This window comes from Salminus brasiliensis, chromosome 2 (genome assembly GCF_030463535.1).
Source record: "Salminus brasiliensis chromosome 2, fSalBra1.hap2, whole genome shotgun sequence".
Lineage (NCBI taxonomy): Eukaryota > Metazoa > Chordata > Actinopteri > Characiformes > Bryconidae > Salminus > Salminus brasiliensis.
The window spans coordinates 5,496,218-5,510,547 of record NC_132879.1 but is presented as its reverse complement, the minus strand read 5'-3'; the positions used below and the strand labels follow the sequence as shown (position 1 = coordinate 5,510,547).

Sequence of the window (14,330 nt, the reverse complement as noted above, 5' to 3'; positions counted from 1 at the left end):
TATTTGTATTAGCCATACACCCACCCATGACAGAAGTGTGTCGGTTCAGTGGGCTGCATCTAAATAAACTGTATTACACTGACGCTAATGCTAACTTTTTAGCTCAATTCCAGAGTGACACACAGTCTAACACACTGATATACGCCAGTCGTGGAAATTTCGAATAAATTCCTGGAAATTCAAAACAGGGCATTTGTGAGGATGAGAAACATGACCTGGACTAGTGATTAGTGGGGATAATGAAGAGGATGCATCCGCTAACACAAGTGGCCATCTCATTATCTGGCAGGTCACAGGGGTACGAGCTGTGCCTGCTGCTCTGGCCAGCCAGTAAGTGATGTTCTATTTAGGCTCAAGGTGGGGGTCTGAGGTTGGGAGTGTATGGGCCCTCTTCACAGGCTTTTGAAGGGCTATGTCATTTCTGGTTGCTTGGTGGAAAGGGAGAGTAATGATTCATTCTATTATTCATAATCATTCACACACTCATTCACACCACACACCACTGCGTCTGTACCCAGTCAAATTACTGCATATCTATGCACTGTAAAATACACTCATTGGGTCTATACTAATGTAATAATATACACTATGTGTCCAAATGTATGTGGACACCCCTTCTAATGAATGCATTTAGCTACTTTAAGCTGCACCCATCGCTGACATAGATGTGCAATTAAATTAGTACCTATTGGGACCATGCTGCCTAATGCCAGGCGTGGGCTAGAGGGGTATAAAGCCCCCCAGCATTGAGCTGTGGAGCAGTAGAAGAACTGTGCTCTCTGGAATGATGGTTGGAAGCAGTACTTTTGGGATGAATTGGGAATTATGAGGTAGGGTGGTGGTCATCCAACATTTACATTTACGGCATTTATCTGATGCTTTTTTCCAGAGCGACTTTCAAGCTTACTCATATTACAGATGTGGGCCAATGTAGTGTTAGGAACATGGTTACCCAGATCGAGAATCGAACCCCAGTCTCCTAAGTGGTAGCTTACTGTCAGGTAGTGGTGTTATCTGTTGCGCCACACCAACCACCATCCTGATCTCACAAACGCTTTTGCGGCTGAATGCAATCATATTCTAATAGCAGTGCTTCTCCAAAAACTCCAAAAACAGTTCATGAGCAGGCCTCCCAATACTTTTGTCCATATAGCGTATAACCTGGTGTGGTTGGTGTAGCATAGCGGATAACAACACCACCTTTCCAGATTAGGGTTACATTTAAGCAAAGCTGAGGGTTTCATTAGAATCATTGAAAGAACACAGTTTGACACTAGCGGGACGTTGCAGATGCCAGAACCAGCAACAGGGTCATGGACATCAAAGACTTCCTGATGCTCATGGAGGTCCATCTCACAACGTACAGGACTTAAAGGATCTGCTGCTAATGTCTTGGTGCCAAATACCACAAGACACCATCAGAATGTTAAGTCCATGCCTCGAATGGGTCAGGGCTGTTTTGGTGGACCTACACAATATCAGGCAGGTGGTTTTAATGTTATGGCTGATCTGTGCATACCGGATTAAAGTGCTGAATATAGTATATGATCCTTATCTCCCAATGGCAGTTGTTTCCAGTCAATGACACTTGACGAAAGACAGTTGGTACATACGTGTAAAGCTTAAACTAATAATAATAAGTGGGAAGGCTGCCTGAGGGCCTATGACTGGACCAGGTGAAAGGGGGGGCGATCAATTCTGCTTAATGATTAATGCCATCACACTTTACTGAATAGAGAATTCTGCTTCACTCAACTGTCCCGTCTCAAACCATCTGCAAGTGATCTACACAACGACATTCAGCAGAAGCTGGCAGAAGGTAAGGAGTTCAACTTCTTTAAGTAAGGTTTTCAGGTCGTTAACCAGCTTGACAGATATGTACACTGACAGAGACACACTGTAGACGCTGTAATACACCAATATATATGCATATATGCATACATCCGTAGCATATCCGTCTGCCACAGGCCTTCGTTATAATTAGGCGTTTAGGCCATTAGACTATTCTCTATTGAGAATTGTTTAAAGGTAATCTCAAACTTTAATAGTAACTATGTGTTTACTTTAAACTTCTTCATTTTAGGTGCCAGTCTGATCTTTGACCTATGAACTATGACTGTGGAGAGCAGGCCAGAGGGCGTCAGTGAGCCATACCCACTGGACACCACCACAAATGATCCAAAAACTCAGCCTGCAGCCAAGTGCTGCTCCCCAAATCTGAAGGTATGAGGCCTCTGGATCAGATAAACATGAACCTATTGGCACCAGGCTGCCTAATGCCAGGCATGGGCTAGAGGGGTATAAAGCCCCCCAGTATTGAGCTGTGGAGCAGTGGAAGAGCTGTGTTCTCTGGAATGATGGTTGGTTCTCCAGCCAGTGCTTTTGGGATGAGTTAGGGAGCTGGGGATAAGATGAGGTGGTGATCATTCAATATTCTGACCTCACTGATGCATCCTGACTGACGGACCAGAGGAGAATGGGTCCCAATTTGTAAGTCTTGGTTCCTCCCAATGTTTCTTTCTCCAGCTCACTGGGAGTCTTTATGTTTTATGCTTTGTTGATCTCCTGTCCTACTACTGATTCCTCTAAAGCTGCTTTGTGACCAATGCCACAGTGCTATACAAGTAAATTTGAAATCCTCACAGCAATGCTCCTCCAAAATCTAGTAGAAAGCCGTCTTATCTGAACAGTAGAGACAGTTACTCCACCAAAAGCTGGATAGACGTCTTGATTTCAGAAGAAACTGTAAATGAACTGATGTCCCAATACTTTTGTCCATATAATGTGGTGCAGTTGGCATGGCATAGTGTATAAAAACACCATCCTTTCCATGGCAGATTAGGGTATAATTTTAGCTGGCCGAAGGTTTAATTAGCATCATAAAGGGTTTGTCAACACTAGCTTTGGATATTCAGAGTGAAGTTTATTCGTAAGTCGCTCTGGATATGAGCGTCTACTAAATGCCACAAATGTAAATGTATGGATTCTCTGGTGCTTTTATGTACATGTACATTACATTTAAGGCTTATCCAGAGTGACTTACAAAAGTGCTTCACTATTTACCCAAGAAAAACCTCAGCTAGTTTGAATAGACTAATAATTCAAAGATCCTCTAAGTTTAGACTCTACTAAACACAAGTCAGTGGGGTGACCGCTCTGCTATTCGTCCAAGTATTCTCAGAAGAGGAGGGTCTTCAGTCTGGGTTTGAAGACAGCGAGCGACTTGGCCGTTCGGACACCCAGGGGAAGCTCGTTCCACCACTTCGGTGCAGGACAGAAAAAAAGCCTGGACGCTTGTCTTTTGTGGATTTTGGGAGATGTCGGGTCGAGCCGAGCCGTACTTGAAGCTAGAAGGGCTCTTGGTGAAGATCGGCTTTTGACCTTTGCCATCAAGTACGGAAGGGCTGGTCCTTTCTGGGCTTTGTAGGCCAGCATCAGGGTTTTGAATCTGATGCGGGCAGCAGCTACAGGAAGCTGAATGTGAATGCATTTTGGAACGTTGAAGACGTCCCGTGCCGCTGCATTCTGGATGAGTTGCAGGGGCCTGATGGTGTGCAGAGGGGGACCAGCCAGAAGAGAGCTGCAGTAGTCAAGTCTGGAAGTGACGAGAGACTGAACGAGCACCTGGGTGGCCTCTCTAGAGAGGAAGGGTCGAATTCTCCGGATGTTGTACAGGAGAAATCTGCAGGACCGAGTTACGTTTGCAACATGACGAGAACGTTAACTGATCATCCATGACTACACCAAGACTTCGAGCTTCTGTAGAAGGAGTGACCAGTGAGTTCCCAAAGGAGATGGCAAGATCGTTTTGAGGTCCAGCAGTTCCCGGGATGTGCAGCTGCTCCGTCTTGCTATGTAGTCAAAATGTCAAAATGTTGAAACTAACCCCGCGGTGTGGAGGCCGTACTTGGCTGGCTCTCACGGCGAGCTTCTTGAATGCTTTGAAATGGTGCTGTATTGCCATATCCACCCTCAGAAACAAATGTTACTGATGTTACTTAGAAGATAAGAAGTCACACTAAGGAATATGGGTCTGTAATGTTCAATAACACAAAGAACGAACTCCTTTTTTCATTTCAGTCCCATACCCACTGCCTTCTAGATCACACTCCCAACAGGGGCAATTCATCAATCTTTCATGATATGGGCCCTTTAAAGTAAAGTTTTACCAATAGGACTACAGTATACTCTACTTCCTGTTTGTGCAGATGTTCATTGGGGTGCTGGCCTTCTGCTATTTCTCCAAATCTCTGAGTGGAAGCTACACAAAGAGTACCATCACACAGCTCGAGAGGAGGTTTGAAATCCCGAGCTCAGTTGTGGGCATCATCGACGGCAGCTTTGAAATGGGTGAGTAAAGAGGAAATGGCAGCTGTGATAGGGACCTGTTGTCCTTTTTTTCAATTGCGGCTCAGGGACGTCGTGGCCACAGTGGCATGGCACCTGGCGTACATAGACAGACACACAGATGCAGGCTGGATGAACTCCAAAGTTTCTTTATCAGCATTGCCCCATCACCAAACACCCAGACCAACTTAAATAAACATACTGCAGCCCAGTAGGGTTTTTTTTCGGTCAATAAGCACAGGCTATGCCAACACAGTAGTGTCCCCGGGCTCCGCTTCCTCTCTATCTACGTCTGCCCTCATGTGGGCCAACCAAACCCTTTTTAAAGCTCCTCTGGGGCACGCTCTTCTGATCGGCTGCAGGTGAAAGGTCAGTGGCCCACGTGAAGGCTGGGCCAGTGTCCTCACCTCTTTGCCGCCGTATCATCTTCTGGGGTCCACTAAATGGGCTACCCTGTGCAGGGATATATGGCTCCAGCCAAGAGCAGCTTTATGGTCTGAAATTGACTACTGCTGATGGGCTAGAGCAGGGGTGGAGGCCAGATTCCTGCACAGTTTTGAGCTTTTTCTACTGATCCACACCTCATCCAACTCACCTGTTAATTGGCAGAATAAGTAGGTCTGTTGGAGCAGGGAAATCAGCAAATTGTGCTGGAGTCCGGACCCTATTGTCCAACCCTGGGCTAGGGGATGGGTAATGCAAATGAGCATGGCTCAGCAGATGGGCTTCAGTCTCCACCTGTACACCAGCAAGGAGCTACAAGAGATGTTAAAAGAGATGCTAAAGTGCAGTCTGGTGTGCAGGTAACCTGCTGGTGATTACAGTGGTGAGTTACTTTGGGGCAAAGTTCCACCGGCCCAGGATCATTGGAACTGGAGTGCTGCTGATGGCCATGGGCACTCTACTAATGTCCCTACCCCACTTCCTAATGGGCAGGTGAGAAACTCTTCTGCTGCAGCTCATATTGATGTAGATTAGGAAATGTCATTTCTGTCAGGATTAGTATTGTAGAGATGTAAGGGTCGATCAGCAATAACATTTGACAATGAACTGCCCTCTAGTGGAAGTATTGCTTAACATTTCACTAATTCTCTTGCTGCTGAATGCAATCAGATCCTCTCAGCAATGCTCCAAAATCTAGTAGAAAGCCTTTCCTGCATGGGAAAGACTTCAGTTACTCCAACAAAAGCAGGATAAACTCTTTTCCAATACCTTTGATTTGAGAAGAAACAGAGAATGAGCAGGTGTCCCAATACTTTTGTCATGTATTTTGCCAATGAAATGTCTCTGTCTCTCTTTCTTTCTCCTCCCTCCTTCTGACAGATATGAGTACGAGACATCTGCTTCTCATGTTAATGATGCTGAAAATGTCACAGTGACCTCCCCATGCTCACCTACTGGCCAGAACATTGCTCAGCAGCACATTGCAGGTATGGCTAGCTCTTCAGAACTGCTATGACAGATATAATGAAGGAACGTATACTCCTCTACAGGAAACATACACATTATACATACACTGATCAGCCTCCTTTTGAGTAGGCCTCAGAAGGAACAGATCTAGTGACCAGTCAGGACACAAGGTGGGATTAGAATGGGACTTGTTGTTAATTTGAGAATCTTCCCGGTGTGTGTGTGTATGGAATAATGTGTGTGTGATGTCTTCAGGGTGTGATGAAGGACAGGAGGAGGGTTCTCCAATGTGGATTATTCTGCTGCTGGGAAATGTCATCCGCGGGATCGGCGAGGCTACTGTGGGCCCTCTCGGGATGTCCTTCATTGACGACTACGCCAGACCAGAGAACACTGCCTTTTACATTGGTGAGAACTGAGAAGTTATCCCAGCTGATGGGTGTGTTCCTCACTGACACACTGACCTGAAGTGATTGTCCACTCTCTCCATCTTTCCAACACTTATGTATCCCAGGGTGCATCCACACCATCTCAGTGATCGGTCCACTGTTTGGCTACTCACTCGGCTCGCTCTGTGCAAACCTCTATGTGGACATTGGCTTTGTGAACATGGGTGAGGCCCTGCATTTTAAGCTGTAGTTACACTGTAGTTCTGTTTATTTCATACACACTATATGTCCAAATGTTTGTGGACACCTCTTCTAATGAATGCATTCAGTTACTTTAAGCAGCACCCATTGCTATACACACACACACACACACACACACACAGCTTGTCTAGTCCCTGAAGAGAAGTACTGCCAATAGAATAGGACTCTCTGGGGCAGATAAGCATGAACCCTAATGCCAGATGTGGACTAGAGGGGTATAAAGTCACTAACGCTTTTGTTGAATTTGCTGAATGCAATCAAATCCTCACAGCAATGCTCTAGTACTAAAATCTAGTAGAAAACCTTCTTTCCTGGTCAGTAGAGACAGTTACTCCAGAAAAAACAGGATCAACTCTTTTTAATACCCTTGAATTTGGAAGAAACAATGAATAAGCAGGTGTCCCAATACGTTTGTCCATATAGTGTATTTTATTAATTGGTTTAAATCCAATTGTGTGTGTGTACATGCACTTTGTATTACACATGTCTCTGTGTGTATTTAAACATGCATATGTGTGTGTGTGTGTGTGTGTGTGTGTGTGTGTTTTCTCCTCATCAGACAGTGTGACCATCACCCCCCAGGACTCTCGCTGGGTTGGGGCCTGGTGGTTGGGGTATTTAGTGGCTGGAGCCATATCTGTGCTGTCCGCTGTGCCCTTCTGGTTCCTGCCCAGCTCTCTGCCTGAAGTCCCTCATCCCGCTGGGCCAGATGCCGGCTCGGGACTGCCCTCACACACCTGCACAGAGCAAACCACGGTCAGCCTCGCTGAGATCGCTAAGGGTAAATCTGTCTTTCACTACAGCCATGACTTCAGACCACAACTAGGGCAGTGATGATTAGCCATAAATAAACGGACCTTCTGGACAGGACTGTGGGGACGAGTTTGCAGTTTGATGAACATGAATAGGTGTAACAGTATTTGATAGATGCTTAACCGATGGCTGATGTAAACACACTACATGTCCAAATGTTTGTGGACACCCTTTCTAATACATGCATTCAGTTACTGTAAGTGGCACCTATTGCTGACACAGCTTGTCTAGTCCCTGTAGAGAAGTATTGGGACACCTGCTCATTTATTGTTCCTTTTGAGCTCAAGGGTATTAAAAAGAGTGTATCCTGCTTTTCTTGGAGTGCCTGTCTAGTCTGTCTAGGAAAGAAGGCTTTCTACTAGATTATGGACTAGATCATGCTGTGAGGATTTGATTGCATTCAGCGACAAGAGCTTTGATGATCACCACCCCACCTCATCATCCCCAACTCCGCAACTCATCCCAAATGTACTGGATGGAGCTCCACCATCCATCATTCCAGAGGACACAGTTCTTCCACTGCTCTACAGCTCAATGCTGGGGGGCTTTATATACACCCCTCTGGCCCACGCCTGGCATTAGACAGCATGGTGCCAATAGGTTCATGTTTATCTGCTCCAGAGAGTCCCATTCTATTGGAAGTACTTCTATACAGGGACTAGACAAGCTGTGTATGTGTGTGTATGTGCATTGGCACATCTGTGTCAGCAATGGGTGCAGCTTAAAGTAGCTGAATGCATTCATTTATACATTGAATTAAGGCTCCTTTATCTTTCTCGGCTTCAGATTTTGTGCCGTCGCTGAAGCGCCTGCTCTCCAGTAAGATCTACATCCTCTACCTGGCCTTCAACGTCGTGATGTTCAACGCTTTTGTCATCATTGTAACATACACACCCAAATACTTCGAGCAGCAGTTTGGACAGAGCGCTTCCAGAGCCAATGTTCTCTTAGGTAACGGCACTCTTTTCTCTGTCATGGCCACGACGATCATTCAAGCTACTGTCATTTCTAAGCAGGATTAAAAGACAGTCACATGGGGGCGTCCCGATTGCGTAGTAATTGGTAACACTAACTACTATTTGAGTCTGAAGCCGAACGCTGCAGACTGTTGTCCGATTTTTAAACCCCTTTACTTTCTTTAGAAGTCTGGTCTCATATGAGTAAAATTGAACTGCCCGGCGCTGCTGCAAAGATGACCACCAAGTGAACAGCCACTTGCCTTCAAGGACTTGCCTTGGCCGAGACCCCTCCCCTCTCAACAACAATCCATAGGACAGCAATTACACCACAGCTGTACAACACCAGTCATATCACCAAACACACTAGCTGCTTTTTAGCCGCAGTCCAACCCATAAAAAACACCAGCTAGCTAAAAAAAATGACCCAAACAAGAGTGGGCAGTGAATTATCTATTACCGAAGAACAGCCTGTAAGATATGCCACTCGTTTCTCTGTCATGGCTGTGGTGATTATTCAAGCTACTGTCATTTCTAAGCAGGTTCAAAAGACAGTCCCAATTGCATATTAATTATTAAAGCTACCTAGTAGTTCAGTATGAAGTAAGTAGTGTATGTCAGGCCCGCAGGCTCCCTTAAGGACTCAGTTCGTTTGTTTTCTCACATGTTACTAGTTTTGTTAATTATGTCAGGTCTTTGCTTAATGTGTTTCACCTGAGGCTGGGGGTACTTAAGGAGCTCGGCTACAGAGCTCCTCACGAGAACTGTGAAAAAGTTCAGAGCCTTGAGGTAGCCCAAGAGGTTCTATACACAGATCACGGTTTGCTTCGAACCTCGGGTTTTGCAAGGCACTTTCGCTTGCTCCTTGGATATATCCTCTACTCTCGCTGAAGCTAAACGAACCTCTTCTACTTCGTGTCTTCAGGTTTGGTCGGCCTAGCCGTTTATGGTTCAGCGGGTGGTTCCCCAGCGCTCTCCCCCCAGTTTTGAGTAGTCTCTGCGCGGTTCACGCATGTCCTTAGTTTTCCCCTTAGTCTCCCCAGGCACTGCCTGAAAGGTTGTTTTGGTATTTTCCCCGTTTTCCCTATCCTGCTCACCCAGCTCAGCTACCCAGCTCAGCTACCAGACCAGACGATGGACCCCATTATCCCACAATGCAATGCAAAATGGACATGGATCCATACTCATGTCTGGAAAAACTAGAAAAATGCTGCTTGGTGATGCAAGTGCAGAAGCAATGGTGGCTGAAGAACTTGCAGTGACGTATGTTGGCATAGCAATGCTTCCTCGCTTCCTGTTAGTACAAATCGGGTTTGTTTGTCAATATTAGGACGCAGCCCATGTGCTCCGTTAGCCACACTTGCACAACTGTGGCATCTCTGGAAAGCCCAGGATGTCCACTTAACGGTACCATAAAGGTGCATATATTTGTCCCAAATGACCAATAGAATGTGCATGTGTGTGTGTGTGTGTATATGTGTGTGTGTCCTTTGCAGGTGTGACCTCTATTCCAACGACATGTCTGAGTATTTTCCTGAGTGGAGTGATCATGAAGAGGTTTAAGCTGGATCTGCTGGGCGCCACCAGGCTGGGTTTTGTGACCTGTATCATTGGATTTGTCTGCAGTTTGCCGAACTTTGCCCTCAGCTGTCCCAACGTGAACATGGCCGGGGTCACCGTGCCTTACCAAGGGTACCTTTACATTTACTCTACATCCCATGTGTTACAAGCACAAGGCACGTGGGCCTCATAAGGGCCTGCAGCACAACCTAACCTTCAAGATCCACTGCACTACATTTCCCAGCATGCACTGCAATGTAATGTGGGCAAATCCATTCAGGCAATCTCTTCATACTTGCACTTGTTGCCTTTCAGATCTGTGCACACAGGAGATATGGAGGTCAGTTTGCTGTCCTCCTGTAACACAGACTGTGGCTGTCCCCCCAATCAGTGGGACCCGGTGTGTGGTCACAATGGAGTGACCTACGTTTCGGCCTGTTACGCCGGCTGCAGCTCCGCTCACGGCTCAGGCAGGAACACGGTGAGCTTCTTCTGTGTAGCGTTTCTCGACCCTGGTCCTGGAGGCACCCTGCCCGACACATTCCAGTGGATTCCCTGCTTTAACACCCCCTGCAGCTCTGGAAGGACTGGTGGAAGCTCTGGTGTTAATGAGCTGAGTGGTTGAATCAGGTGGGTTGGGAGCAGGGAAAGCAGAGACAGGTATCTCCAGGACCAGGGTTGAGAAACACTGCAGTGGTAGAACACATAACTTAACGCTAAACAAAACCAGAGCCAGAGAGTGCCAGAGAGCACTCGAGTGGCTGAGATGTAATTCTGTTGAACAACTTGAGTTTATTTGAGTTATTTGTGTTTGCTTACTCTCAAATTATATATATAGAGTTTATTTGAATTAATTTTAACTTTATTGACTTTATTTGTATAATTTGAGAGTATTTGAACTGGAATTCGTTTTTTCTGAACTTAAAATATTTGAGTTCATTTGAATTAATTTTATTTTATTTGAATTAATTTAACTTTATTGACTATTTTAATCATTTGAGTGTATTTGAACTTGAATTCGTTTTTTCTGAACTTAAAATATTTGAGTTCATTTGAATCAATTTAATTTTATTTGAATTAATTTAACTTTATTTGAATCATTTGAGTTTATTTGAACTTGAATTAGGTTTTTCTGAACTTAAATTATTTGAGTTTTAAAACATAAATAAATTTGAATAAACTCAAATAATGTTTCAAAGAAGTTAATTTTAACAAAATGTGAAATATATGAATAATTTGAGTTCACTTGAACGTGAATTCTTTACGTTTATTCTGAATTTGAATGATTTGAGTTTACTTGAACTTGAATAACTTCATTTTATTTGGATTCAGATTGATTTGAGTTCATTTAAACTTCAGCAAACCAACCATGTTCATGTGTGATTTGAGTTGATTGTACAGTTTCGACCCTTCTTTCAAATCCGGTGTTTTCTTCTTGTAGAGTTTTCATGGCTGCAGGTGTGTTGAGAGTTGGGGGGTGAGTGAGTTAAACTCCTCCGCAGTGCTGGGACAGTGTCCCAGAGAGAGCAGCTGCTCTACAGTGTTCTACATCTACCTGGCCCTGCAGTCTCTCAGCTTCTTTATTTACTGCCTGGGCAGCGTACCACTCTTCATCATCTGCCTCAGGTATCTGCAGCCATGTGGCAGTTACAGTATGCGATGGCTATGAGTGCTCATATAATGCAACAGCTGCTCCTTATTAAGCAGAGGTGAAGATTTCTGACTATCTGACCTACAGTAGATTCAGGTGATTTTAGTCTGGTTGAATTTGACTTTTTAATATACTTTTAATTAAAATTTTATTTATTTGTTGATGCTTATTTTAGTACAACCGCTTGGCTGCCATTTAGCAACAGCATAGCAACTAGCTGGTACACCTTCGCCATCACCTAGCAACACCATAGCAACCACCTTGCAAAACTGTAGCACCCATCAATAAAGGACTTAACAACAGTATAGGAATAACCTGGGATACCATAGCAACCACCCAGCAACACCATAGCAACCACTTGGCTGCCATTTAGCAGCAGCATAGCAACTAGCTGGTATACCATCGCAACCACCAAGCAACACCATAGCAGTCACCTTGCAACACTGTAGCACCCATCAATAAAGGACTTAACAACAGTATAGTAATAACCTGGGACACCATAGCAACCACTTGGCTGCCATTTAGGAGCAGCATAGCAACTAGCTGGTATACCATCGCAACCACCTAGAAACACCATAGCAGTCACCTCACAACACTGTAGCACCCATCAATAAAGGACTTAACAACAGTATGGTAATAACCTATGATACCATAGCAACCACCTAGCAACACCATAGCAACCAGCCGCTATTTAGCAACAGCATAGCAACTAGCTGGTATACCATCGCAACTACCTAGCCAGGTTGAATTAGATTTTTTTAATTTAATTTTAATTATAACTGTATTTATTTATTAATGCTTATTTTAGTACAGTACAGTACAGAATAATTTTACACTCTCTTTCATGGCTGGAGGTAATATTTCCTAAATAAATAAATAAATAGAATTTCAAATGTAGGCTTTATTTTTGAATGTTTATTATTATTTTGTCCTTAAAAAAATATCAAGAAGGCCGAGTGGCCCAGCAGAGTAAGGCGCTGTCACTATGATCGTTGGTTCGAATCCCGGTCATGCTGCTAGCCATCGGCAGCTGGAGGGCACAGTTGGCCTGGTTCTCTCCAGGGTGGGTAGATGGTGCCAGTCACTCCAGTGCAATGCAGGCTGGCAGTGGCGTCTGCTGGCCGATGAATCAGAGCCAGAGGTACCCGCCACTCCGGAAATGTTGGGTGCTCAGTGATGCTAAATTGGTGGCAGAGTCACTGGCTGGCTGTGCTGGAGGAGTGCGTGTGCCAGCCTTCACCCTCCCAGTGTCGGGAGCATTGCATGTGATAGGGGGAGAATGTGTATGGGGCGGGTAATTCCAAAGTTTCCAAATTTGGGCAGAAATGTGATAAAAGTATAATGATATCTATCAATCGTCTGATGTGTTGATGAATTTTAACCATTTGTGCTTTATCAGAAATTAGAAATTGGACACCCAAAGTCAGGTTTCTCATGTGGAGTTTAGTGAGGCAAGTCAATGACCCTGTATCTGCCTGCAGGAGCGTGGAGCCTGAGCTGAAGTCTCTGTCTGCAGGCATGTTAATGCTGGTTCTCCGAGTGCTGGGTAAACCTCGTTCATTCATTAATCACACCTACACACATCACATACTGGTGCGTTGCCTGCTTCTGACCTGTGTCTCACTGTGTGCCTCTGTAGGGGGGATCCCAGCACCCATCTACTTTGGGGCTCTGATTGATTCCACCTGCCTAAAGTGGGGGAGCCGAAAGTGTGGGGGCAGAGGGGCGTGTAGGATGTACGACACAGAGACTTTTAGGTGAGGAGCAATATGAGACTATGATCACTATGATCAACACCTTGCAAAACTGTAGCACCCATCAGAAAGGACTTAACAACAGTATAGTAATAACCTGGGATACCATAGCAACCACCTAGCAACACCATAGCAACCACTTGGCTGCTATTTAGCAAAACCATAGCAACTAGCTGGTATATCATCGGAACTACCTAGCAACACCGTAGCAACATCTTGGCTACCATTTAGCAACACCATAGCAACTATGATGTCATCCAAGCTCCTGTATGTGTAATGTGTAGGTGTCCCAATATTTTTGTCCAACTAGTGCACATTATATTTTGAGTGAAGAAGCCTGACTACAGTGAAGTAATGTGAATTTTTTTGCGGTAATCATTGACTCTCCTCGGTCAGGTTTCTGTTCCTGGGTCTGACCAGTAGTCTGCGGGTGTGTAGCTATGTCCTGTTCGGGATTGCTCTCATCAAGATCAAGAAGAAGATGAAGAAGGAGCAGCGGGCCGCTGCCGAACTGGAGCTCCAGAAGCCAGGAGGAGGCGCTGCTGAGGCATTACTGAAAGAGAAGCCCCTGACAGAGTCAGTGTGATGTGCTTTAGAGATGAGACCCTCAGTGTCTCAGCTTTGAAGGCCCATTTTAAACATCTTACCTTACCTAGAGCTCTCCTGTTCCGAGGTCCAGCTTCACATAGTTTCACGTCCCAAAAACAGTCCAGTCCAGCTTCTCTCCTTATCACATGAATGTGCTGAGTGAAAAACGGTGGTCATACATACAATATGTCCACATGTTTATAGACACCCCTTTTCCATGGCAGTTGCACTCATTCCTGTCAGAAACACACACAGCTTGTCTAGTCCCTGTGGAAAAGTACAGCCAATAGAATAGGACTCTCTGGAGCAGATAAACACAAACCTATTGGCACTATGCTGCTGCCTAATGCCAGGTGTGGGCTAGAGGGGTGTAAAGCCCCCCAGCATTGAGCAGTGGAAGAACTGTTTGTTCTCTGGAATGATGGTGGTGGTGCTCCATCCATACTTCATTGGAGCTGATGAGCTGGTGTGGTGATTATCTAACATCCTGACCTCATGAATGCAGTTAAATCTTCATAGCAATGCTCTGAAATCTAGTAGAAATCCTTCTTCCCTGTACAGTGGAGACAGTTGCTCCAACAAAATCTGGATAAAAGCTCTT

General features: G+C 45.0%; 1 protein-coding gene across 1 annotated transcript; it reads left to right on the top strand.

The window, feature by feature from the left end:
* The first annotated feature begins 2,112 nt into the window (after window positions 1-2,112).
* Window positions 2,113-13,727, top strand: LOC140550324 (solute carrier organic anion transporter family member 1C1-like). Its single transcript, XM_072674257.1, has 14 exons — window positions 2,113-2,223; window positions 4,209-4,350; window positions 5,151-5,283; window positions 5,671-5,777; window positions 6,013-6,165; window positions 6,272-6,370; window positions 6,967-7,188; window positions 8,007-8,171; window positions 9,673-9,868; window positions 10,052-10,217; window positions 11,178-11,362; window positions 12,869-12,933; window positions 13,027-13,144; window positions 13,538-13,727. The coding sequence occupies exons 1-14, from the start codon at window positions 2,113-2,115 to the stop codon at window positions 13,725-13,727; spliced, it is 2,052 nt and encodes a 683-aa protein (XP_072530358.1).
* Window positions 13,728-14,330: the final 603 nt, after the last annotated feature.

Excerpts from the sequence above, each read along its gene's own strand:
- LOC140550324 (XM_072674257.1), top strand. The coding sequence starts at position 2,113 with ATGACTGTGGAGAGCAGGCCAGAGGGCGTCAGTGAGCCATACCCACTG. Across the intron at positions 2,224-4,208 it reads GCTGCTCCCCAAATCTGAAG|ATGTTCATTGGGGTGCTGGC; the intron begins GTATGAGGCCTC and ends CTGTTTGTGCAG. Across the intron at positions 10,218-11,177 it reads ACGGCTCAGGCAGGAACACG|AGTTTTCATGGCTGCAGGTG; the intron begins GTGAGCTTCTTC and ends TTCTTCTTGTAG.